The sequence below is a fragment of the Saimiri boliviensis genome, chromosome 19 (genome assembly GCF_048565385.1).
Source record: "Saimiri boliviensis isolate mSaiBol1 chromosome 19, mSaiBol1.pri, whole genome shotgun sequence".
NCBI lineage: Eukaryota > Metazoa > Chordata > Mammalia > Primates > Cebidae > Saimiri > Saimiri boliviensis.
This window is the reverse complement of record NC_133467.1, coordinates 40949773-40976980: the sequence shown is the minus strand read 5'-3', so window position 1 is coordinate 40976980 and position 27208 is coordinate 40949773. Positions and strand designations below refer to the sequence as shown.

The 27208-nt window shown below is 41.8% G+C and overlaps 1 protein-coding gene and 1 pseudogene across 4 annotated transcripts in view; one reads left to right on the top strand and one right to left on the bottom strand.

Annotated features, from left to right (window-relative positions):
* GPR89A (G protein-coupled receptor 89A) overlaps positions 1 to 27208 on the top strand; it is a 67097-nt gene that overhangs the window by 31593 nt on the left and 8296 nt on the right. For all 4 annotated transcript variants that reach the window (XM_039459837.2, XM_039459838.2, XM_074389710.1 and 1 more), the window contains 3 exons: positions 10899 to 11008; positions 13843 to 13931; positions 14819 to 14911. In XM_039459837.2, the coding sequence (XP_039315771.1) occupies positions 10899 to 11008; positions 13843 to 13931; positions 14819 to 14911 (292 nt within the window). The remainder of the gene's footprint in view (positions 1 to 10898; positions 11009 to 13842; positions 13932 to 14818; positions 14912 to 27208) is intronic.
* Positions 19248 to 20022, bottom strand: LOC120360125 (large ribosomal subunit protein uL30-like; annotated as a pseudogene).

Below are 27208 nucleotides of genomic sequence, written 5' to 3'. Positions count from 1 at the left end.
CATGGTGAAACCCCGTCTCTACTAAAAATACAAAAAATCAGCTGGGCATGGTGGCGCATGCCTGTAATCCCAGCTACTTAGGAGGCTGAAGCAGGAGAATTGCCTGAACCCAGGAGACGGAGGTTGCGGTGAGCCGAGATCGCACCATCGCACTCCAGCCTGGGTAACAAGAGTGAAACTCCGTCTCAAAAAAAAAAAAAGGTCTATTGTCCTGCCTGGGCTCAGTAACTCATGCCTGTAATCCCAGCACTTTGGGAGGCTAAGGCAGGCAGATCAGATCACCTGAGGTTGGGAGTTCACGACCAGCCTGACCAAACATAAAGAAACTCCGTCTCTACTAAAAATACAAACAGCCTGGCGTGGTGACGCATGCCTCTAATCCCAGCCACTCGAGAGGCTGAGGCAGGAGAATGGCTTGAATCTGGGAGGTGGAGGTTGCAGTGAGCCGAGATTGCACCGTTGAACTCCAGCCTGGGCAACAAGAGCAAAACTCCATCTCAAAAAAAAAAAAAAGTCTATTGTCCTGAATTTTTACAATCTTTTACATGTCTGATTTAGAACTCAACTTAAGTACTTTTAAAATGTATATTTTCAAATGGTGTTTTATAGAAATCTATCTCACAGTGGATAAAAGCATAGGCTTTGAAATCAGACTGTGTCTGAATTTGAATCCTTGATCTACATCTTAATGGTATGACCTTAAACTAGTTACTCTATGTTTTTCTGCCTCGTTTGTAAAAGTAGAGGTAACAATAATGAGTTAAGACTTAGAACAATGAGTTAAACCCCTTAGAACAATGACCCACATGTAGCTACGGACAACTACTGAACTTATTAATAATCTCTACAGTATAATCATTTGCTTTTCATGCTTTGCCTTCATTTATTCGTTTATAGATTCATTCACTTAATAATTTATAGAAAACCTAGTTCATGCTAGGCACTGTACTAGATACTAGGGATAGAGTGATGAACAAGTTAATCATTTCTTACCTTCATGAAACTTATTAGTCTACTCTCTTTATTATAGATATTATTATCCAATATAAATGAAAACAGGTTTTGAATTGCATGAGTATTTTCACATTGCGTATTTCCTTCTTCAACACTTTTCTTTTTTTTTTTTTTTTTTTTTTTTTAATGAGACGGAGTTTCACTCTTGTTACCCAGGCTGGAGTGCAATGGCGCGATCTCGGCTCACCGCAACCTCCGCCTCCTGGGTTCAGGCAAGTCTCCTGCCTCAGCCTCCTGAGTAGCTGGGATTACAGGCACGCGCCACCACGCCCAGCTATTTTTTTGTATTTTTAGTAGAGACGGGGTTTCACCATGTCGACCAGGATGGTCTCGATCTCTTGACCTCGTGATCCACCCGCCTCGGCCTCCCAAAGTGCTGGGATTACAGGCTTGAGCCACCGCGCCCGGCTTCTTCAACACTTTTCTATAGTAAGACCCATAGTCAAGTCAAAGAAGCCTTAATGTAAGAGATAACATTAGAAATTAGAATGATAAAAAAGGCTCAGGTTCACCAACTAATTATTTGTCTCTATCTCTGCGTGTCTTTACTAGGCTATTGAAGGTAGACACGTGTATAATTTATTTTATTTTCATTTATTATTTTACATGAATGTATATAAATGCATATTTTTTAAAATGTAACAATCGGAGCAAGATTATTCAAAAGTGAAAGATTTATATGTGAACAGTATCATTTTCATTCCCAAGGCTATTCTCCTTCTCACTGTATTTCTTGTATTCATATAAAGAGATGCGTATATAAAAGTGAAGTCATGGCCAGGTACCCAGGCCTGTAATTCCAACACTTTGAGAGGCTGAGGTCAGAAGTTCGAGACCAGCCTGGCCAACGTGGCAAAACCTAATCTCTAGTAAAAGTGCAAAAATTAGCCTGGCACAGTGGCACACGCCTGTAATCCCAGCTACTTTGGAGGCTGAGGCAGGAAAACCGCTTGGACCGGGGAGGCATAGGTTGCAGTGAGCCGAGCTGGCACCAGTACACTCCAGCCTGGGGGACAGAACGAGACTCTGTCTCAAAAAAAAGAGAAGTTGTGACCTATGTCAAGTGTGGATGTATACTTTTAAGCCATTTCATACCAGTAGTGCTTAGGAATTGACTCTGATCCATATACAGTATATCCCATTTCTCCTATAATGCATGGTCTGGTCAGGATCAGGAATGGTTTGTGGTCCAGCAGTAGGTTTTATTAATTTGAGTGGCTGACAGAAGAATCAGCCTCCCAACATGACCCCATTAGCACAGTCCTTTGCCCAGTGGAACTAACAGAGCAGATAGACACTAACATGACAACTCAGGGGCCCTTGGGGTTCATATAGTGCCCTTGCCATTTACCACAATATGGAAAAACTGTTTTTGTTGTTTGCAAGTGGTTTTATACAATAAAACATTTTTTAATAAAAAAGAAAAACCGTGGGCCGGGCGCGGTGGCTCAAGCCTGTAATCCCAGCACTTTGGGAGGCCGAGGCTGGTGGATCACGAGGTCAAGAGATCGAGACCATCCTGGCCAACGTGGTGAATTAGCTGGGCGTGGTGGCGCGTGCCTGTAATCCCAGCTACCCAGGAGGCTGAAGCAGGAGAATTGCCTGAACCCAGGAGGCGGAGGTTGCGGTGAGCCGAGATCGCGCCATTGCACTCCAGCCTGCATAACAAGAGCGAAACTCTGTCTCAAAAAAAAAAAAAAGAAAAGAAAAAAAAAGAAAAACTGTTTTTGCAGACACTCATGGTTGGGAAGAAGTAGTGACCAGAAAACTATCTTTCACCTTAACAGTAGAGGGCCATAGTGAGATGACATACAAGAAAAGTAACATTTGTCATGTACAAAAAAGTTAATGGTTGAAAATGGGAGGAGGAAAGAGGCATACATCTTCCTGTTTGGAACAGTGGAGGAAAAAAATGTTGACCTCTACTTTGAATTCATTTTTTTAGGATCTGTTTGAAATTTTGTAGAGATGGGGGAAGAAATGTATTCACTAGTGAAACTTCAACACCAGCCACAGCCACTCTCAAGTGATAATAGAGGAAACTTCCAAAAGTGACAGTGGAAAGAGTTTAAGCAATTCCTTCTATAGAAAATCATAAAAACCGGGAAAAATATTAAAAGCAAGTATTTGAAGTCACTGGAAAATAAACAGAGGCAGGTGGAAATTTGAGAAGAGCATCAGGTAACTGTTACGAGTTTATGGCTTTCTTGCCTGGACGTGCTCCTCAAGCACCACCCACCCTTCCAGCACCCACTCAAGTGTACAGATGGATAAGAGTTTAAATCAGCTGAGCAACTGAAAATTTAAAGGGGAAATTTTGGAAGTGAGGGAAATACAGAAGGGCTAAGATCCAAAATCTCAGTGCAAACCCTTCCCAAATTCCTGTATCGTCATTAAATAATGTATTTCCATGGTAAACTCCAAAGAGCCTGAGGAAAAATAGGCAAAAACTAGAAGGGAGTCTATCCTTGATATACTGAACTGCTGCTTGGTGTGATTTGCAAGGTTGCTGTGCCTTTGGTTGAGTGTATTTTCTGAGCTATATGCAGGTTGAACACACAGCTTGGATGATAGAAAGCGAAAGCCTTACTGGCTTGAGATGTCAGAGGGTAGAACTCAGAACTGGCAAAGCAACTGAAAATTTAGGGGATCCCTAGAGGCATAAGATCCACAGAGAGATGATGTCCTAACTGTAGAATCTGTCCAGACTACCATTACCCTACCCAAGATCAAGCTCAGTGGAGACTTGCAGGGAGTTAGGCTAAAAAAGGAAAAGCTAGAAACCAGTAAACAGCAGAAACATTAGCTGCTGCAGGTGTGACAGATTTCATGGTTTGAGTCTAAGTAAATTAACTACTTATTAGTGCCAAAAAATAAAAAAAAAAAATTCTCAGAGAAACAAACCAGATTCCAAAGTCACTACAACATATTACCTTCAACCAAAATTTGCTAGGCATGTAAAGAAACGACCATATGACCAATGTTCAAGATAGAAAGCAGTTAATAGATACTAACTCCAAGTGGATCCAGATCAAAGATTTAACAAAGACTTTATTTGTAAAGTAACCATTACAAATAGATTCAAAGGAAAAGCATGATAGGATAGTGAAAGAAAGTGTGATATAAGTGAAGAGAGGGAATCCCAGCAGAGAGATGCAAACTTTTACAGAACAACAAAACAGAAATCCCGAAGACTGAAAACTGCAGTAACTGAAATAAAAATTTTACTAGGTAGGCTTAACTGGAGAATCGAGATGACAGAAGAATCAGATCAATAAAAATTCAGACTGGGCATGGTGGCTCACGCCTGTAATCCCAGCACTTTGGGACGCCAGCGTGGGTAGATCACCTGAGGTCAGGAATTCGAGACCAGCCTGGCCAACATAGTGAAGCCCTGTCTCTACTAAAAATACAAAATGAGCTGAGGCAGGACAATCACTTGAACCCAGGCGACAGAAGTTGTAGTAAGCTGAGATCATGCCACTGCACTCCAGACTCTGTCTCAAAACATAAAAATAAAAATTAAGATAGATCAATAGAAATCATTTACTGAAGAACAGAGAGAAGATTGAAGAAAAATGGCCAGGTGCTCATGCCTGTAATCTTAGCACGCTGGGAGGCCAAGGCAGGCGGATCACATGAGGCCTGGCCAACATGGTGACCCATCTCTACCAAAAATACAAAAAAAAAAAAAAATTAGCTGGCTGTGGTGGTGGGTGCCTGTAATCCCAGCTACTCAAGAGGCAGAGGCTTGAGAATGGCTTGAACTCAGGAGGCAGAAGTTGCAGGGAGCTGCCGTTGTACCACTGCATTCCAGCCCAGGTGACGGAGCAAGACTCTTATCTCAAAAGAATGAAAAAGAAAAAATAAATATTTTTTAAATGAACAAAAGTCTCAGTAAGTGACAATATGAAGCAGTCCGGCATTCTTTTGGTTGGAGTCCTAGGAGAAAAGGAAAGGCAAAAAAAAAAAAAAAAAAAAAAGAAATACCAGCCCAAAACATAAGAAAACTACACCTATGTGTACATGCAGTTAAGCTGCTAAAAGTCAAAGAGGAAATCTTGAAAGCAGGAAGAGGAAAATGTTGCATATAGGGCAACAATGGAAAAAAAGTAACGGTTATTCAACAACATTGTAGAATACAAAATAGACAGACAAAAATCAATTGTAGCCAGAAGCAGTGGTGCCTGCGCCTGACCAGCTACTCAGGAGGCTAAAGCCAGAGGATTCTTTGGGCCCAGGAATTTGAATGCAGCCCGAGAGCTGACCCCATAAGACCCCGTCTCTAAAATCAAGTTTTTTTTTTTGGTTTTTGTTTTTTTTTTTTTTTTTTTTTTTTTTGAGACAGAGTTTCGCTCTTGTTACCCAGGCTGGAGTGCAATGGCACGATCTCGGCTCACCGCAGCCTCCGCCTCCTGGGTTCAGGCAATTCTCCTGCCTCAGCCTCCTGAGTAGCTGGGATTACAGGCACGCGCCACCACGCCCAGCTAATTTTTTGTATTTTTAGTAGAGACGGGGTTTCACCATGTTGACCAGGATGGTCTCGATCTCTCGACCTCGTGATCCGCCCGCCTCGGCCTCCCAAAGTGCTGGGATTACAGGCTTGAGCCACCGCGCCCAGCTTAAAATCAAGTTTTTAAAAATAAATTGTATTTCTATAAACTAGCAATGGACATATGGGCATCCAATTTTTTAATGTATTATTTACAGTGACTCAGAAAATGAAATAGGTGGAAGTCTAATAAAACATGTATAGAACTTGTAGCTGAAAATTATAAAACTAATGAAAAAATCAAGATACAAATAAATAGACATATCTATGGATTGGAAGACTCAACATAGTAATGATATTAATTCTCCCCAAATTGATATATAAATTTAATGTTATTCATTTCAAAATCCCAATAAGAGTTATTTGTAGATATACACAAAATGATTCTAAAATTTGTACAAAAAGGCAAAATAACTAGAATAGCTAATATAATTTTGAAAAAAAACAATATGAGAGGAATTCGTCCACCTGATCTTCAAATGTGTTACATAGCTACAGTAATCAAGACTGTGGCACTGGCAGACAGATCAGTGAAACAGAAAAGAGAACCCAGAAATACTAACACATGGCCAGGCACGGTGGCTCACGCCTGTAATCTCAGCACTTTGGGAGGCTAAGGTGGGTGGATCACTTGGGGTCAGGAGTTTGAGACCAGCCTGACCAATATGGCAACACCTCATCTCTACTAAAAATACAAAAATTAGCCAGACATGGTGGTATGTGCCTGTAGTCTCAGCTGCTTGGGAGGCTGAGATAGGAGAATTGCTTGAACCAAGGAGGCAGAGGTTGCAGTAAACCGAGATCACACCACTGCATTCCCCACTGGGCGATAGAGCAAGACGCCATCTCAAAAAAAATGACCAAAAAAAAATAACCAAATACACCCAGCTAATTTTTGACAAAGATATAAAGGCAGTTCAGTGGAGGAAAGATAGCCTTTCACCAAATGGTGCTAGAGCAATTAGGCATCCATAGGTTGAAAAAATGAATTTGAATCTAAGTTTTACTTCCAGCTTACATAAAATTAAAACAGAAAATAGACTAAAATGTAAAACTATAAATGTAGTTTGTAGTTTTAAAACGTAAATCTGGCCGGGCGCGGTGGCTCACGCCTGTAATCCCAGCACTTTGGGAGGCCGAGGCGGGTGGATCACGAGGTCAAGAGATCGAGACCATCCTGGTCAACATGGTGAAACCCCGTCTCTACTAAAAATACAAAAAATTAGCTGGGCATGGTGGCGCGTGCCTGTAATCCCAGCTAGTCAGGAGGCTGAGGCAGGAGAATTGCCTGAACCCAGGAGGCGGAGGTTGCGGTGAGCCGAGATCGCGCCGTTGCACTCCAGCCTGGGTAACGAGCGAAACTCCGTCTCAAAAAAAAAAAAACGTAAAACTATAAAAACTTTTAGGAAAAAAAAAAAACAAGAAAGAATCTTTGGAATCAAGAGCTAGTCAAAAAGTTCTTTACTTAATACGAAAAGGGCAATCCATAAAAGGAAGAACTGATAAATTGGGCTCTGTCAAAATTTAACCCTTTTGCTCTGTAAAAGACTGTTAATAGGATCAAAAGACAAGCTACCAACTGGGAGAAAATATTTGCAAACCACTTCCTTGAGAAAGCACTAGTATCTAGAAGAAAAAATGTTCAAAGCTTGTATTAGAAAAAAAAAGTGCAGTCAGAAAATAGGCAAAAACGATAAGCATTTTTATCGTAGGGGAGATACAAATGGCACATAAGCACATGAAGAGGTTTTCAGTGGTGTTAGCCGTTATGTACATGCCATTAAAACCACATGAGATATCACTACACACCTATCAGAGTAGCCGAAATAAAGAGGAATGACTACACCAAATACCAGTAAGGATGCTGAGGAACTGGATCACTCGTACAGTGCTGGCTTCCGGGTAGAATGGTACAGTCCCTCAGGAACACAGTTGAGGTATTTCTTTCAACACTAAACATGCAGTTACCACACCCCAGCAATTGCGCTCCTGGGCGTTTATCCCAAAAAATGAAGATTTGTGTTCACACAAAAAAACTGTACTTGCATGTCTATAGCAGCTTTATTCTTAGTAGCCCAAAACTAGAAATAAGTGAGATATCCTTCAATGAGGGAATGGTTAAACAAACTGTGGAACACTCACGCCATGGAATACTACTTAGCAGGGAAAATGAACAAGCTATTGATACACACAACGACCCGGATGAATCTCTAGAAAGTTATGCTGAGTGAAAAAATAATTCCCAAAGAATATATACTGTATTATTCAAGTTATGTATACTTTTTTTTTTTTTTTTTGCTGTCCCCACTCTCTGCAGTTATATATACATTTTTGAAATGACACAATTACAGAAGTGAAGAACAGATTAGCGGTTGCCAGAGTTAAGGAGTTGGAAGTGGGAGGGAGGTAGACTGTACAGGTGCAGTCTGAAGGATCCTTGTAGTGATGGAAACGTCCTGTATTGTGACTGTCAATGCCAGTATCCTGATTGTACTATAGTTTTGCAGGGTGTTTCAGTTGAGGAAATCTGCGTAAAGAGTGCATGGAATCTCTGTATTTTTTCTCAAAACTACATATGAAACTACAATTATTTTGAAATGTTTAAAAGTACTGGCTGACGGCCCAGGCGCGGTGGCTCAAGCCTGTAATCCCAGCACTTTGGGAGGCCGAGGCGGGTGGATCACAAGGTCAACAGGTCGAGACCATCCTGGTCAACATGGTAAAACCCCGTCTCTACTAAAAATACAAAAAATTAGCTGGGCATGGTGGTGCGTGCCTGTAATCCCAGCTACTCAGGAGGCTGAGGCAGGAGAATTGCCTGAACCCAGGAAGCGGAGGTTGCGGTGAGCCGAGATCACGCCATTGCACTCCAGCCTGGATAACAAGAGCGAAACTCCGTGTCCAAAAAAAAAAAAAGTACTGGCTGACTTCCTACTAGAAACAGCAGAGACCAGAAAACACTAGACTGACATTTAAACCGCAGTGACATTTTTTTAGCTGCTTCTCTTGTGTACTGCCACCAAACCTCAGCCAAATGCATATGTTTTTCCATATTAGGAACTTATTTAAATGACACTGGGCTAATAGCAAATAGAAAATTTCTTGTTGAGCTACCCTTGTTGTAAAGAGGTAATAGTGCTGATGATGGTAGAGTTGAAGATAGAAGGCGATCTAGTTCTATAGTACCTCATATTGTTGGGGGGCTTTTTAATTACTTTCCATATTTCAGAAGGTTTAATACTGTTACCTTCTTAAATATATGATCATTTCTTTTCATCTGCAATTTATTTGATAAAGCAAAATTGGTTTAGAATTAATAGATTCTTAATACAATTGAAAGTAAAAGTGAATTGTTTACAAGGCCATGCTTATCTGTGTGCAGCCAACTTTCACTTCTAGTGATTTCACTTCCTCGCCTATTATGAGACCACAGCACAATCATCTTTACATATTCAATCGATTCCACTCCACAGCCAGTTATTAGTGTTTGTTGTATTGTAGACGCTGAAAATAAGGACAGTAGAACAGAGCTCTCTACTTCATCTCTCCCAACTGCCTCCTTTAATCCAGTATGTTAAGCTGAAGTAAACTATTAAATGAGTGGAATAGAACCCTTGCCTTCTTTGTGTATGCGTTCTAGCTTTTTCAGCTACGAAAATGTAAAAACCTAGAATTACTAAGCCTTAACCTTACAAGTCAGAATCTCCCCAGGTCTGAGCTTCATGGTTGTTGATTACATCTTCCCAAAATGGTGAGTGATTGTAGATAGACAGTTAGGAGAAAGGCAGAAAGAGCTAAAAGAGCTATGTTTCATTCACTCAGTATCCAGGCAAAGGTCATTTTCAAAAGGAAACAGTAAAGTCCACATGGCTGACGTTCTTTCTTGTTAATATCATTTTAGCTAGTGGCTCAAAAAATTTCATCCATAGAAATATCATTTGGCCTTTGGTATCATTGGTACTATTTGTATTAGTCCCAGGCATAAATACCAGTGCTGTTTCTTGCTCGTCGCCATTTTTGTCTCTTGCCTCCCAAAAATATCCCCCTTGAGTTACATTTTTCTTTGGTCCTGCTACTCTATTAGACTCATCCTACTTTGGGAGGCCGAGGCGGGTAGATCACGAGGTCAGGAGATTGAGACCATCCTGGCCAACATGGTGAAACCCCGTCTCTGGAAAAAAAAAAAAAAAAAAAAAATGCCCAGTGAGTTGGCAATAGAATACAAATAAAAAATAAAGACTCATCCTAGTTCATTTTATGCCTGTAGGCCTTGGCCCATTAAACCCTTTAAGTAATCATTTATGTACAAATGATCTTTTTTTTTTTTTTTAACCTCACAGGGACCCTGTTAATACCTTTGTGGTGGGCTGGGACATGCCAGCGGCTACCACTGTGCTAGTCAGTCCTCTGCAGACTGAGAGGACAAGAGGAAGGAGTGATAGGTTTCCTGTTGATTTATTCAGTCGCAGGACAGATGACAGAAGGTGAGGGTATTGGACTTAGAGAATGATATTTTAGATGGAGACAGGTTTACGCAATGTCGCTCTTTTTTTTTCCTTTTATCTGCCTTTGAAAAAAAAGCAAGAAAACACATAATGAGTTCCTAACTGTGTAACTGGTCCCTTAGGTATATTAGCGGTTTTATTTTGTCTTTCAGTGGTAACTGTAGTAATTAAAATACGCATAGCACTTTGTAGTTGACAACATGAATTCATATTTATTATTTTATTTATCTTCACAACCATCCAGAGATGAGGAAATAAAAACTCTAAGACCTCCCAGCCTCCAACTGGCAGAACCAGTCCTCAAATTTATTGCCTAGCCCAAACTCTATGCTGCTTCACCCAGGCCACGTTGCTTCTAGTTCTAAGTAGTGGAAAAGTAGGACTCCAGGCCGGGTGCAGTGGCTCACGCCTGTAATCCAAGCACTTTGGGAGGCCCAGGCAGGTAGATCACCTGAGGTCAGGCGTTCAAGACCAGCCTGGCCAACATGGTGAAACCCCGTCTCTACTAAAAATTAAAAAAAAAAAAATTAACTGGGCATGGTGGCGGCTGCCCAGCTACTCAGGAAACTGAAGCAGGAGAATTGCTTGAACCAGGGAAGCAGAGGTTGCAGTGAGCCAAGATCAACTGCACCATCACACTCCAGCCTGGACAACAAGAGCGAAACTCAGAAAAAAAAAACAAACAAAAAGTAGGACTCCAGAATCAGTATCCTTCCATAAACAGCTCAGTACATGAGAGAGGCAGCTGTGAGACTGGAAAGTAGATGGGACTAGACTGTGAGGGTCCATGCTTCCTTGCTGAGGTTTTATATTTTGTTTCATTTCAGGATGGCAATGGCACGGAGAACAATGTTCCAGAAGGGGGAGGTGCATAACAAACCATCAGGTTTCTGGGGAATGATAAAAAGTGTTGCCGCTTCAGCACCAGGAAGTGAAAGTATCCTTTGTTTCTCTGCTTGATTCTTTTTTCAACTCTGGACCAAGAGCAAACGAAAAAAGTAGTATTGGGATAGTCCCTTCTAAGGTGCCTGACCGCATCAGAGTCCAGACTCCTAAGAGCTAGGCTTAGGAAGTACCATGGGTACAGTCATCTTTCCAACACCCACACAAGATCAGAAAATTCTGGCTTTGAGCTGAAGCGGCCCTAAAATGTCAGTCTCTCCATTTTGCAGATGAGAAAATAGACCCAGAGAGATTAAGTCACACAGTGGTTTGTGGCAAAGCTAGGAACATAACTGTGGTCTCCTCTTCATAGTTCTTTCCACTACACTATTAGATTTCTCAGCTCTGAAAAACCACCATAAAGCATAATAGCCACCTAAAATAAATGCTTTGTATATGGGATGGTAAAGGCCCATTATCTATCTATCTATTTATATGGAGTTTTGCTCTTGTTGCCCAGGCTGGAGTGCAATGGCACACTCTCGGCTCAACGCAGTCTCACCGCAACCTTTGCCTCCTGGGTTCAAGCGATTCTCCTGCCTCAGCCTGCCGACTGGCTGGGATACAGGCATGCACCACCACACTCAGCTAATTTTGTATTTTTAGTAGAGGCGGATTTCTCCATGTTGGACAGGCTGGTCTCAAACTCCTGACCTCAGGTGATTCTCCCACTTCAGCCTCCCAAAGTGCTAGGATTATAGGCGTGAGCCATGGCTCAGGCCCATAAAGGCCAATTTCTAAAGTAATTAGCATTCCTAAACAAATTTTAATTAGCTGTCCTTCTCCAGTGACTCTTTGGTTTCAAGAATCACGGAGAGGCTGGGTGCAGTGCCTCATCCCGGTAACCCCAGCCCTTTGCAAGGCCAAGGTTGGCAGGTCACTTGAGCCCAGGAGTTCGAGACCAGCTTGGGCAACATGGCAAAACCCCATCTCTACAAAAAATACAAAAATTAGCCAGGCCTACTGGCATGTGCCTGCAGTCCCAACTACTCGGGAGGCAGAGGTTGGAGGACTGCTTGAACTTCGGAGGCTAAGGCTGCAGTGAGCCCAGATAACACCACCTCTGTTGCCTGGGCAACAGAGCCAGACCCTGTCTCAAAAAAAAAAAAAAAAAAATCAAGGAGATTTGATTAAGAGACTAATAAATTGTTCTTTCCTGACTGGTTATGATTTTGAACTAGTTGCCAAACTAGGTAACCACATTTCTATGTAGCTCTGACGCTGTTAGGTCAAAACTTTGGGGAATTAAGCATGAGGTAGCATACTCCTATTTGCTTCTCTGGCCCAGGGAAATACAAATTCCTTTTTGCCTCAATTAGAGAACGATGTCTGTTCTTGCTATAAATGATGATTTATGTCCTGCTGTCAAATGAAAAGAAGAATAAGCTCAAAGAAAGGCAAGATGATTATGGAAGAGAAAGAAAAGGGATTGATTTAGATTTATTTAATCAAGAAACATTTATGGCCGGGCGCGGTGGCTCAAGCCTGTAATCCCAGCACTTTGGGAGGCCGAGGCGGGTGGATCACAAGGTCGAGAGATCGAGACCAACCTGGTCAACATGGTGAAACCCCGTCTCTACTAAGAATACAAAAAAAATTAGCTGGGCATGGTGGCGCGTGCCTGTAATCCCAGCCACTCAGGAGGCTGAGGCAGGAGAATTGCCTGAACCCGGGAGGCGGAGGTTGCGGTGAGCCGAGATCGTGCCATTGCACTCCAGCCTGGGTAACAAGAGCGAACCTCCGTCTCAAAAAAAAAAAAAAAAAAAAAAGAAACATTTATTTCTTATCTATTTCCAGGCTGAGTGCTAAAGAATAAAATGATAATATAGCCTTTCTCCCCAAGGAGCTTACCCTCTAATCATGGGAGCGACAGGCATATAACTAAACCATGTTGTTTGGTGGCCTGAACCATGCCAATAGTAGCCACTAAAGGAACTGAAGGGCACTTACTGATTGGGTAATAGTGGGAAAAATCACAGAAAGGAGGGAGGATTTGGATTGACTTATCTGCTTTTATTTTAGAAGGGGCTATATGTACTGTTTTTATTACTTAAAAGTCCGTAAAAGCCAATAATATGGGTCTGAGCTATGTTAGTGATGAGTCAACAAATATATTAGAATTATTTAACCTCCCTGAGCCCCTGTTTTCCAAACAGGAAAGTATTAACTCTACCTGACTGAGTTCTTGGAAAATAACATAGTGGAATGGAAACAGCAGGCTTCGGAGGAGAAAAGAATCTCTCTGCATCTCCACCAATTAACCGTGTGACTTTGAGCAAGTTATTTAACCCTCTAAGCTTCACTTTCCTTATGTGCAAAATGGATAACACCTCTTTCATGGGATTGTTTTGAGAAGATAATGTCTGAAAAGAAAATGTCTGTAAATCCTAGCCTGTATTAGAACAGAGTATAAAGTATTCGTTCCCTTTTATAGCATATAAACATTATAGTTATTCAGATAATGTAGGAGAACGCTCTGCTTTATTATAGATGTTACTATTATGTAACCATTTACAATCTTGAATGTAACATTTGACTTAATCTAACTAGATAAATCAAAAAAACAAATGAAACCATCTGTTTGAGCCGTCTGACTTAAGAGAAACTGAGTGGTAATTGTTTGGTGGTGATGCTCTTGATGGAGAAGCTTTTACACACCTGGGTCAGGTTGAGCAAGTGGCTCTGAAGCAGCACTGCTGTGAAACAGGAAATTGAGAATACAGGCAATTGCCGGAATCCACTATAGGAGAAACCGGAAGTATATGTTTTCTTATTGCCATTTCTTGAAATTCCTATGTGATTTAAACCTTGATGCCCATTTTGTGCCAGATCTTACTCTTATTCAACAGGAAGTGGATGCTTTGGAAGAACTAAGCAGGCAGCTTTTTCTGGAAACAGCTGATCTGTATGCTACCAAGGTACAGAGCAAGGAAACAAGTGTGGTTTTTACCCACATGATTAAAGAGAGAACAAGACTAAATGGCTTTTTAGGGTTCTCTGTGGCCAAGCAAGAGGCACCTCACAGCTCTAATATCAGCCATGAAGCATTAGGGATGAGGGATCTTCACTCTTCATGAAATTGCTCCTATCACTAGCAAAATCCTTAATGGAACATTCTCAATAGTAGCAATTGTAGGGATAGTCAGAAGAAGCTTTTCAACATTCAGGAAGGTGACACATACCACCTCCTAACTGACCTTATATGAAGATGGTAGCTACTTTTATTCCTTTATAAGATAGTGATATTATAAGAGTAATAGACACCTATCTGCCATGGATGGCCAAGCCCTGTTTTAAAGGATCCAGATCAGTAAGTGTCCAAACTGCAAGAAGTAACTTTCCTGTGTACACCTAAAATAAAATATAATTTAAATATGTAAAATCTGTTAGTAAAGATTACAAACTGTTTTCATTCTTTTTGAGGACAACTTTTCAGGAGTAGCCATGTAGGGCAGAAGTTAACATAGGCTTTGGAAACAGACCTGAGCGTGCTCGCCAGCTATGTGAATTTCAGCAAGTTATTAACCCCTGAAAGCCTCCATTTTTCTCATCTATAAAATTAAGATAATAGAACATATCTCATAAGAGTCTTTATGAAGATTAAGTGGATAACGCATGTAAGATGTTTATCCCAGTCCCTGGCTGAAAATAAGCATCAGTAAATGTTGGTCGCAACTACTCTTATTATTACAGTGTATGGTTTTTTTACTTAGCCTGAACAGTGATTGATAGAGGGAAGAATACTTGTGTTGAATATAAATTTATCTTTTGCTGAGAACCATGTTTTGTGTTTGTTTTCCCCCAGGAGAGAATAGAATACTCCAAAACCTTCAAAGGGAAATATTTTAATTTTCTTGGTTATTTTTTCTCTATTTACTGTGTTTGGAAAATTTTCATGGTAAGTGTATTATTTCTAATTGTCAGAGTTTAGGTGTTTTTCCCTAGTAATGGCAGGGTGGTAAGAGCGGATTTGACTGATACATTGAAATAAATTCCAAATGTGATTGAGTCAGCAGAGAGCATGATCGTTCACATCTCTTGGCTTCACTCTTTTCCCTCTCCCCTTTTTTAGATCATGTAGAAAAGGGAGGTTGCATTTTTCTTCTGCAGAAGTTGTTAATAAGGCCTTCTTTTATGAAATACCTAAATTGAAGCCAGAGCAATGGTTCATGCCTGTAATCCCAGCACTCTGGGAGGTCAAGGCAGGCAGATCATCTTAGGTCAGGAGTTCAAGACCACCCAGGCCAACATGGTGAAACCCCGTCTCTACTGAAAATAGAAAAATTAGCCAGGTGTGGTGGTGGGCGCCTGGAACCCCAGCTATTCGGGAGGCTGAGGCAGGAGAATCACTTGAACCCAAGAGGCGGAGGTTGCAGTGAGCCAAGATCATGCCACTGCACTGCAGCCTGGGGAACAGAGCGAGACCCTGTCTCAACAAAAATAACCAATTAATTAATTAATTGAATGTGAACATTTCTTATTTTACATTCTGCTTTCTGTCTTACTCATGAGTACATGACTATATATAACCTCAACTTCTACCTTCAGTTCAGAAGTTACTTGTCCTTTTTAGTGTATACCTATTAAGTTCACAGTAAATTCTAAAATGTATTTCCATGGATAAATCCATTTGCTGTGCATATAGCTCTAATTCTTTTGTGGTTTTCTTTTATATCTTTTATGTACAATATTTATCGTTACCTCTGATTCAGGTATTAATGGATTTTATTGTGATTACGGAAAAGGCTGATTCGGCTCTCTAGTTTGATGACTTTCCTACTAGGGTTGTATTTGTGCAAAGAGGAGCTTTGTCAGCTTGCTAGCTAATTTTGATCAATGTAGATGATTGAGGATTTTGGATATAAAGTATCTAGTGTTACAATAAATTTATGTCAGTATACTACTCAGATGACATTTTAAAATCTCCATTCAGTGGGAGAGAATGAATGAAGATAGTATGTTCAGTTAGTTAAGCTACTGAAAGGTAAAAGGTATTTTCCTAAGATACAGCCTTTCGGGAAGCATGCCTTTTTTTTTTTTTTTTTTTTTTCTTAAGATGGAGTCTCTGTCACCCAAGCTAGAGAGCAGTGGCACAATCTTGGCTCACTGCAACCTCTGCCTCCCAGGCTCAAACAATTCTGCCTCAGCCTCCCAAGTAGCTGGGATTACAAGTGTGTGCCACCACACCAGGCTAATTTTTTTTTTGTATTTTAGTAGAGACGGGGTTTCACCATGTTGCCCAAGGTGGCTTCGAATTCCAGAGCTCAGGCAATCCACCCGTCTCAGCCTCCCAAAGTGCTGGGATTGGGATTATAGGCATGAACCACCATGCCTGGCCTAGGGAAGCATGTCATTTTTTAACAGCTTTATTGGGGTATAACTGACACGTAAACTGAACATATTTATCTACAACTGGGTACATTTTAACGTATGTGTATCCCTGTGCAACAACCGTCGCCACAGTCAAGACAGAGAACATGTCCATCCATCACTGCCAGTCTTTCTCCCATACCTCTAGTCTCCAGACAACTGCCAGTCTGCCTTCTCTCATTATGTATTAGTTTGTGTTTTCTAGTATGTTACGTAAGTAGAATCCTGCAATATGGATCCTTTTTCTGTCTGGCGTATTTTACTCAGCATAATTCTTTTACATTTTATCCATGTTATGATACATGTATCCGTAGTTTATTCCTTTTTCTTGCTGAGTAGCGTTTCCGTGGTTTGGACGTGCCGCACTTTTGTTTGTCCTTTCATCTGATGATGGATATTTGGTTGTTACCAGTTTGAGGATATTACAGATAAAGTTGCTATGAACATTTGTGTCCAGTTTTGTATAGAGGCACGGGCTGTCTTTCTCTTGAGTAGGCACTAAGGACTGGAATGTCTGGATCATAGGGCAGGTGTAATGTTTAACTTTTGAAGAAACAGCCAACTCTTTTCCAAAAATACTGTGTGGTTAACATTTCTACCTGCACTGTATGAGTTTCAGTTCTTCCACATCCTCACCAACACACTATATGGCGAGTCTTAATAATTTTAGACATTCTGATAGATATGAGGTGGTATTGCATGGTGGTTTTAATTATATTTATTTAATGTCGACTAATATTGAGCATCTAGTTTATTTTCCACCTTTTTTTTTTTTTTTGGATGAATTATCTGTTTGAATCTTGTCAATTTTTTTTTTTTTTATTTTAAGTTCTGAGGTACATGTGCAGGATGTGCAGGTTTGTTACATAGTTAAGAATGTGCCATGGTGATTTGCTTCATCTCTCAACCCGTCACGTAGGTATTAAGACCAGCATCCATTGGCTATTTTTCCTGATTCTCTCCCTCCCTCTCTGCCCCACCCCAAAAGGCCCCAGTTTGTGTTGTTCCCTTCCCTGTGTCTGTGTGTTCACATTGTTCAGCTCTCACTTACAAGTGAGAACATGTGGTATTTGGTTTTCTGTTCCTGCATTAGTTGGATGAGGATGATGGCTTCCAGCCCCATCCATGTCCCTGCAAAGGACATGATCTCATTCTTTTTTGTATAGTATTCCATGGTGTATATGTACCACATTTTCTTTTTTTTTTTTTTTTGAGACAGAGTTTTGCTCTTGTTACCCAGGCTGGAGTGCAATGGCGCCATCTCGGCTCACCGCAACCTCCGCCTCCTGGGTTCAGGCAATTCTTCTGCCTCAGCCTCCTGAGGAGCTGGGATTACAGGCACGCGCCACCATGCCCAGCTAATTTTTTGTATTTTTAGTAGAGACGGGGTTTCACCATGTTGACCGGGATGGTCTCGATCTCTTGACCTCGTGATCCACCCGCCTCGGCCTCCCAAAGTGCTGGGATTACAGGCTTGAGCCACCGCGCCCGGCCTGTACCACATTTTCTTTACCCAGTCTATCATTGATGGACATTTGGGTTGATTTTTTGTCTTTGCTGTTGTAAATAGTGCTGCAGTGGATGTACATGCGTATGGATCTTTATAATGGAATAGTTTATATTCTTTTGGGTGTATATCCAGTCATGGGATTGCTGGGGCAAATGGCATTTCTGGTGCTAGGTCTTCGAGGAATCACCATACTGTCTTCCACAACAGTTGAGTTAATGTACATTCCCACCATCAGTGTCAAAGCTTTCCTGTTTCTCTGGAGCCTTGCCAGCATCTGTAGTTTCTTGACTTTTTGATAACTGCCATTCTGACTGGTGTGAGATGGTATCTCATTGTGGTTTTGATTTGCATTTCTCTAATGATCAGTGATATTGAGCTTTTTTTCATATGTTTGTTGGCCACATAAATGTCTTCTTTTGAGAATTATCTGTTCGTGTCCTTTGCCCACTTTTTAATGGGGTTGTTTGATTTTTTTCTTGTAAATTTTTTTAAGTTCCTTGTAGATTCTGGATATTAGGCGTTTGTCAGAAGGATAGATTATGAAAATATCTCCCATTCTATAGGTTGCCTCTTCACCCTGATGATAGTTTATTTTGCTGTGCAGAAACTCTAGTTTAATTAGATACCATTTGTCAATTTTTGCTTTTGTGGAAATTGCTTTTGACATTTTTGTCATGAAACCTTTGCCTGTGCCGTGTCCTGAATGGTATTGCCTAGATTTTCTTCTAGGGTTTTTATAGTTTTGGGTTTTACATTAAGTCTTTTTTTGGGGGGTAGGGGGGCGGAACACAAACATTTTTACTTTTATTATATGTACTTCATGTTACATTGTTCACTAGTCTTAAGTGAGATGATACACGACATATAGAGGAATGCTATTTATAAAATGCCCAAAACCTTTCAAGTTTTTGCTCATTAATTTCACCATGTGCTCAGAAATAATTTGCAACCCTGGGCACAGATTTCATTTCTTCCTTCATAATGTCCACAATATGGAACAATTATTAGTAACAAAATATTGCAAAAGCCAGGCGCGGTGGCTCACGCCTGTAATCCCAGCACTTTGGGAGGCCGAGGTGGGTGGATCACGAGGTCAACAGATCAAGACCATCCTGGTCAACATGGTGAAATCCCGTCTCTACTAAAAATACAAAAAAAAAAAATTAGCTGGGCATGGTGGCACGTGCCTGTAGTCCCAGCTACTCAGGAGGCTGAGGCAGGAGAATTGCCTGAGCCCAGGAGGCGGAGGTTGCGGTGAGCCGAGATCGCGCCATTGCACTCCAGCCTGGGTAACAAGAGCGAAACTCCGTCTCAAAAAAAAAAAAAAGAAAAAGAAATCACAAATACAACAATACATTTCAGTTGAGAGCAGGTACTGTTTATTAACTGACCAGCTTCGAAAAATAATCATGGTAGACACCTTAGTTCATTCTTCTAATAAGCCTGTTGATCTGATCCTCCCTGTTGCCAGCATCTCCACCTTCTACAAAATGGCTGGTCTTTTTCTTCATTCCGCCTCGTGGAGAAGATAATTCGAAGGGCCACAGGAAGTTATTTGCTTCTTTGAAGCGTTTTCCAACAGTATAGCTCTCATGATTGAGATCCTCCAGGCAGATGATGCCATATTTTCCAATAGATCGAGCAATCAGAGCATCATCTGTCAAAGCAATTCGATTCTTTTTGATTTTGCCATAACCGCGTTTGTAGATTAGTTCATTTACTGACTTCAGATTTGGATACCCCCATGCAATATATGGCTCTGCAATCCTCAGCATGTTCATTGAAGCCTTGTTGAGCTTCACAAAGGTTCCATTGAATATTTGACGAAGGCGAAGAAGCTGCAACACCTTTTGGACCTTTGGTCTCACACCATTGATAGCTCTGATCCTGATGACAAACACTGATTTGGGTTCTGCAGGTACACAGAAGTTGCCAGCTTTCCTTGCCATCCTCGCCATTCACATTTCAGTACTGTACATCTGCCTATATTCCTTGGGATAGTGCTTCGCTTTTTCATAGATAAGCTTCCTCCTTACCTTTCGAAGCATCTTTGGGGCAAACTTCTTTCTCAGGCGCTTGATCTTCAGCTCTGCGAAATTCCTTCTCTTTTTCTTTTTTTTTTTTTTTTTTTTTTTTTGAGACAGAGTTTCGCTCTTGTTACCCAGGCTGGAGTGCAATGGTGCGATCTCGGCTCACCGCAACCTCCGCCTCCTGGGTTCAGGCAATTCTCCTGCCTCAGCCTCTTCAGTAGCTGGGATTACAGGCACACGCCACCATACCCAGCTAATTTTTTGTATTTTTACTAGAGACGGGGTTTCACCATGTTGACCAGGATGGTCTCGAGCTCTTTACCTCATAATCCACCCGCCTCGGCCTCCCAAAGTGCTGGGATTACAGGCGTGAGGCACAGCAGGAACCTTCTTCTTCTCTTCTACACCCTCCATGGTTCCAGCCGGAAAAGAGCTACATTTAGTGTTTAATCCATCTTGAGTTAATTTTTGTATAAAGTGTAAAGAAGGGTTCCAATTTCAGTTTTCTGCATATGGCTAGCCAGTTTTCCCAGCACCGTTTATTAAATAAGGGGTCCTTTCCCCACTGCTTGTTTTTGTCAGCTTTGTCAAGGATCAGATGGCTGTGGATGTGCAGTCTTATTTCTGAGTTCCCTGTTCTGTTCCATTGGTCTATGTATCTGTGTTTGTACCAGCACCACGCTGTTTTGGTTACTGTAACCTTGTAGTATAGTTTGAAGTCAGGTAGCGTGATGCCTCCAGCTCTGTTCTTTTAGCTTATGATTATCTTGACTGTACAGGTTCTTTCTTGCTTCCATATGAATTTTAAAATCATTTTTTCTAATTCTGTGAAGAATGTCAATGGTAGTTTAACAGGAGTAGCATCGACTCTCTAAATTACTTTGGGCAGTATGGCCATTTTCATGGTATTGATTCTTCCTATCCAGGAGCATGGAATGTTTTTCCATTTGTGTGTATCCTTTCTGATTCCCTTGAGCAGTGGTTTGTGGTTCTCCTGGAAGAGGTCCTTCACTTCTATTGTTAGCTGTATTCCTAGGTATTTCATTCTCTTTGTAGCAATTATAAATGGGAGGTCATTCATGATTTGGCTCTCTGCTTGTCTGTTGTTAGTGTATAGGAATGCTTGTGATTTTTGCACATTGATTTTTGTATCCTCAGACTTTGCTGAAGTTGCTTATCAATTTAAGAAGCTTTTGGGCTGAGACGATGGGATTTTCTAGAAATAGGATTATGTCATCTGCAAACAAAGACAATTTGACTTCCTCTCTTCCTATTTGGATACTCTTATTTATTTCTCTTGCCTGATTGTGCTGGCCAGAACTTCCAATAGTATGTCGAGTAGGAGTGGTGAGAGAGGGCACCCTGTCTTTGCCCATTCAGTGTGATATTGTCTGTGGATTTGTTATAAATGGCTCTTATTATTTTGAGGTATGTTCCTTTAATACCTAGTTTATTGAGAGTTTGTAGCATGAAGGGATGTTGAATTTTATGAAAGGCCTTTTCTGTGTCTACTGAGATAGTCGTGTGATTTTTGTCATTGGTTCTATTTATGTGATGGATTATGTGTATTGATTCATGTGTGTTGAACCAGCCTTGCGTCCTGGGGATGAAACCGACTTGATCGTGGTAGATAAGTTTTTCGACGTGCTGCTGGATTTGGTTTGCCAGGATTTTCGCATCGGTGTACTTCAGGGATGTTGGCCTGAAATTTTCTTTTTTGTTGTTGTTGTATCTCTGCCAGGTTTTGGTATCAGGATGATGCTGGCCTCATAAAATGAGTTAGGGAGGGGTCCCTCCTTTCCCATTGTTTGGAATCATTTCAGAAGAAATGGTACCAGCTCCTCTTTGTACCTCTGAATTCAGCTGTACATCCATCTCGTCCTGGGCTTTTTTTTGGTGATAGGCTACTTATTTCTGCCCCGATTTCAGAACTCATTATGGGTCTATTCAGGGATTCACCTTCTCCCTGGTTCAGTCTTGGGAGGGTGTATGCGTCTAGGAATTTAACCATTTCTTCTAGATTTTGGAGTTTATTTGCATAGAGGTGTTATAGTATTCTCTGATGGTTATTTGTATTTCTGTGGTATCCGTGGTGATATCCCTCCCCTTTATCATTTTTATTGTGTCTGTTTGATTCTTCTTTTTTCTTTATTAGTCGAGTTAGCAATCTATATTAAATTTTTTCAAAAAACTGGCTCCTGGATTTGTTGACTTTTTGAAGGGTTTGTGGTGTCTCTATCTCCTTCAGTTCTGCTCTGACCTTGATGTTTTCTTGTCTTCTGCTAGCTTTGGAGTTTGTTTGCTCTTGGTTCTCTAGTTCTTTTAATTGTGATGTTAGGCTATCGATTTGAGATCTTTCTGGCTTTTCGATGTGGGCATTTAGTGCTATCCATTTCCCTCTTCACACTGCTTTAGCTGTGTCCCAGAGATTCGGGTATGTTGTCTCTTTGTTCTCATTAGTGTCAAAGAACTTCTTGATTTCTGCCTTAATTTCATTTTTACTAAGGAGTCGTTCAGGAGCATGTTGTTCAATTTCCATGTAGTTGTGTGGTTTTGAGTTAGTTTCTTAGTCTTGAGTTCTAATTTGATTGTGCTATGGTCTGAGAGACTATTTGTTATGATTTCAGTTCTTTTGCATTTGCTGAGGAGTGTTTTACTTCCAATTATGTGCTCAATTTTAGAGTAAGTGCCATGTGGCACCAAGAAGAATTGTATATTCTGTTGTTTTGGGGTAGAGAGTTCTGTAGATGTCTATCAGATCCACTTGATCCAGAGCCGAGTTTCAGTCCTGAATATATTTGTTAATTTTCTGTCTCAATGATCTGTCTAATATTGACAGTGGGGTGTTAAAGTCTCCCACTATTATTATTTTTTATTTATTTATTTATTTATTTATTTTTTTGAGACAGAGTTTCACTTGTTACCCAGGCTGGAGTGCAGCGGTGCGATCTCGGCTCACCGCAACCTCCACCTCCTGGGTTCAGGCAGTTCTCCTGCCTCAGCCTCCTGAGGAGCTGGGATTACAGGCACGTGCCACCATGCCCCAGCTAATGTTTTTGTATTTTTTAGTAGAGACGGGGTTTCACCATGTTGACCAGGATGGTCTCGATCTCTTGACCTCGTGATCCACCCACCTCGGCCTCCCGAAGTGCTGTGATTACCGGCTTGAGCCACCGCGCCCGGCCATCTCCCACTATTATTATGTGGGAGTAGAAGTCTCTTTGTAGGTCTCTGAGAACTTGCTTTATAGATCTGGGTGCTCCTGTATGGGGTATATGTATATTTAGGATAGTTAGTTCTTCTTGCTGAATTGAATCCTTTACCATTGTGATGTAATGCCCTTCTTTGTCTTTTTTTTTTTTTTTTTTGTCTTTGTTGGTTTAAAATCTGTTTTGTCAGAAACTAGGATTGCAACCCCGGCTTTTTTTTTTTTTTTTTTTTTTCTTTCCATTTGCTTGGTAAACTTTCTTCCATCCTTTTATTTTGAGCCTATGTGTTTCTTTGCATGTGAAATGGGTCTCCTGAATGCAGCACACCAGTGGTGTGTCTTTTATTGGGGGCATTTAGCCCATTTACATTTAAGGTTACTATTGTTATGTGTGATTTGATCCTATCATCTTGATGCTAACTGGTTATTTTGCAGACTTGTGATTGTAGTTGCTTCATAGTGTCATTACTCTGTGTACTTCAGTGTGTTTTTGTAGTGACTGGTAATAGTTTTTCTTTTCCATATTTAGTGCTTCCTTCAGGAGCTCTTGCAAGGTGGTGATGAGTTCTCTCAGCATTTGCTTGTCTGAAAAGGAATTTATTTCATTATGAAAAGGATTTTATTTCTCCTTTGCATATGAAGCTTAGTTTGGCCAGATAAGAAATTCTGGGTTGGAAATTCTTTTCTTTAATAATGTTGAATATTGGCTCCCAGTCCCTTCTGGCTTGTCTGAGAGGTCTGTGTTAATCTGATGGATTTCCCTTTGTAGGTGACCTGGCCTCTCTCTCTGGCTGCCCTTAACATTTTCTCCTTCATTTCGACCTTGGAGAATCTGATAATTATGTGTCTTCGGGTTGATCGTCTCATGAAGTATTTTACTGGAGTTCTCTGGATTTCCTGAATTTGATTGTTGGCCTGGCTTGCTGGGTTGGGGAAGTTGTGGCCTGTCTTGCTAGGTTGGGGACGTTCTCATAGATGATATCCTGAAGCGTGTTTTCCAACTTGAAACGTGGTTCCATTCTCCCCATCTCTTTCAGGTACCCAAATCAGCTGCAGGTTCAGTCTTTCTACATAGTTCCATAGGTCTTAGAGGTTTTGTTTATTCCTTTTAATTCTTTTTTTTCTAACCTTGTCTGCCTGGCTTATTTCAGCAAGATAGTCTTCAGCTTCTGAGATCCTTTCCTGTGCTTGGTCTCTTCAACTACTGATACTTGTGGTTACACTGTGAAGTTCACATCGCACGTTTTTCAGCTCCATCAGGTTGTTTATGTTCCTCTTTAAACTGGTTATTCTGGTTAACAGCTCCTGTAATGTTTTATCATGGTTCTTAGCTTCTTTGCATTGAGTTAGAGCGTTACTCCTTAATGCTCAACCAAGTCTGCTCTTGCCCACCTTCTAGAGCCTATTTCTGTCAACTCATCCATCTCACCCTCGGCCTCAGCCCAGTTCTGTGCCCTTGCTGGAGAGGTGTGATGGTCATCTGGAAGAGAAGAGGCACTCTGGCCTTTTGAGTTTTCAGCATTTTTGTGTTGATTCTTTCTCATCATCCTCAGTTTATCCACCTTCAATTGTTGAGGCTGCTGACCTTTGGATGGGGTTTTTTTTTTGGGGGGGGGGGGTCTTTGTTTGTTGATGCTGTTGTTGTTAATTTCTCTTTGTTTTTCTTTTAACAGTCAGGCCTCTCTTCTGTAGGGCTGCTGCCATTTGCTGGGGGTCCAATCCATACCCTACTTGCCTGGGGCCCTCCGACACCTGGAGGTATCACCAGTGGAGGCTGCAGACAGCAAAGATGGCAGCTTGCTCCTTCCTCTGGGAACTCTGTTTCAGAGGGGCACTGACCTTATGCCAGCGACAGGAACACTCCTATATAAGGTGCCTGACAACCCCTGGTGAGGGGTTTCACCTAGTCAGGACACACTGGATCAGGGACCTGCTTAAGGAAGCACTCTGACTGCCCCTTGGCAGAGCAGGTGTGCTGCACCAGAGGGAATCCCCCGCCTCTGGACTGCCCAGACTTTTCAGAGCCAGCAGGCAGGAAAGACTAAGTCTGCTGAACCGTGGAGACCACAGCCACCCCTACCCCCAGGGGCTCCTTTCCAGGGAGATCAGAGTTCTCTCCATAAACGCCTACCTGAAGTTGCTAACATTTCTACAGGGAGGCCTCGCCTGGTGAGGAGGAATGGATCCAGGACCCACCTAAAGAAGCAGTCTGGTCCCAGTCTGCCGCAGCCACTGTGCTGCACTGTAGGGAATTCCTCCCGGTCCAAACCACCTATTCTCCCCAGCACTGGCAGGGGTAAATGGCAGACTGGACCCCCAGTGATGGCAGCTGCCCCAGGAACTTGGTCATCTTAGGCAGTCTCCAGCCTGCTGCTGCTGGCTACAACCCCAGTGGCCACCAAGCATCTGGGCAGCTGTCTGCTTGGGACCCAAGGCCATTGGCATGGGCACACAAGGGGATCTCCCGATTCACAGATTACACAGATCTGTGGAAGAAGCATGGTTTCCCGGGCGGGGCACTGCAATCACTCACCACCTTCCTTGGTTGGGGATGGGAACTCCCTTTGCTCTGTGTGGCTCCCGGGTGGGGCCATTGCACCATCCTGCTTTTCCTCGCTCTCTGTGGGTTGTGCCAACCACCTAGTCAGCCTCAATGAGAGAACCTGGTTACCTCAGCCCGAAGGTGCAGTATTCACTCACTGTTTTCCTTCTTGATGGGAGCCGCCAACAGCAGCTACTTCTTTTGTTTCTTTTTCTTTTTCTTTTTCTTTTTTTTTTTTTTTTTTTTTGAGACAGAGTCTCTGCCTGTTGCCAGGTGCCAGGCTGGAGGGCAATGGCGCGATCTCGGCTCACTGCAACCTCCGCCTCCTGGGTTCAAGCAATTCTGCCTCAGCCTTCCAAGTAGCTGGGACTCCAGGCACACGCCACCATGCCCAGCTAATTTTTGTATTTTTAGTAGAGACGGGGTTTCACCATGTTGGCCAGGATGGTCTCGATCTCTTGACCTCGTGATCCACCCGCCTCGGCCTCCCAAAGTGCTGGGATTACAGGCTTGAGCCACCGTGGCTGGCCAGCAGCTACTTCTGGTTGGCCATCTTGGCCCCTCTCCCAGCCCTGCCAGTGTTTTAATTAAGTGGTTCCTTTCCCCTGTCCTCCTTTCTTCTTCTTATCCTTTTTCTGCTGCTCCTCCTGCAATCTTATTGCACTGGCTAAAACCTTCAGTACAAAGTTGAATAGAAGTGGTAGGAATAGTCATCCCACCCTTATTCCTGATCTTCGGGTGTTAGCATCCAGTCTCACCATTCAATATGACATTAGGTTTCTCCTAGATGCCCTGTATCAGGTTTTTTTCGAAAACCCTGGCTCCTGGATTCGTTGACTTTTTTTGAAGGGTTTGTTATGTCTCTAACTCCTTCAGTTCTACCCTGACCTTGGTTATTTCTTGTCTTCTGCTAGTCTAGCTAATTTTTGTATTTGTAGTAGAGACAGGGTTTCACCATGTTGTCCAGGCTGGACTTGAACTCGTGACCTCAGGTGATCCACCCACCTCGGCTTCCCAAAGTGCTGGGATTACAGGTGTGAGCCGCGGCACCCAGCCTCATGTATAAGTTTTTATGTGAACATATGTTTTAATTTCCCTTACATGTATAGGTAGGGGTAGAATTGCTGTGTCATATGCTAAGTATATGTTTAACCTTTTAAAGAACTGCTAGACTTTTCCAAAACGGCAGCACCAGTTTCCATTCCTGTCAGCAGGGGATGAGGGTTCTAATTTCTCCACTTCTTTACCAACACGTGTTATTATCTTTTTTATTATAGCCATCCTCCTGAGTATGACAGTGATGTCTCTCTTGTTATTAATATTGGTAACCTGTAACTTCCCTCTTTTGTCTTTATCAGTCTGGTAGAAGTTTATCGATTTTATTGAACTTTTTAAACAACCAACTTTTGGGTTAACTAGTTTTCGCTCTTGCCATGGTCTTTATTATTTCCTTTCTTCTGCTTATTTGGAATCTTCTTTTTCTAATTTCTTAAGATAGAAACTAAGATCACTGATTGGAGACCTTTGCTGATACG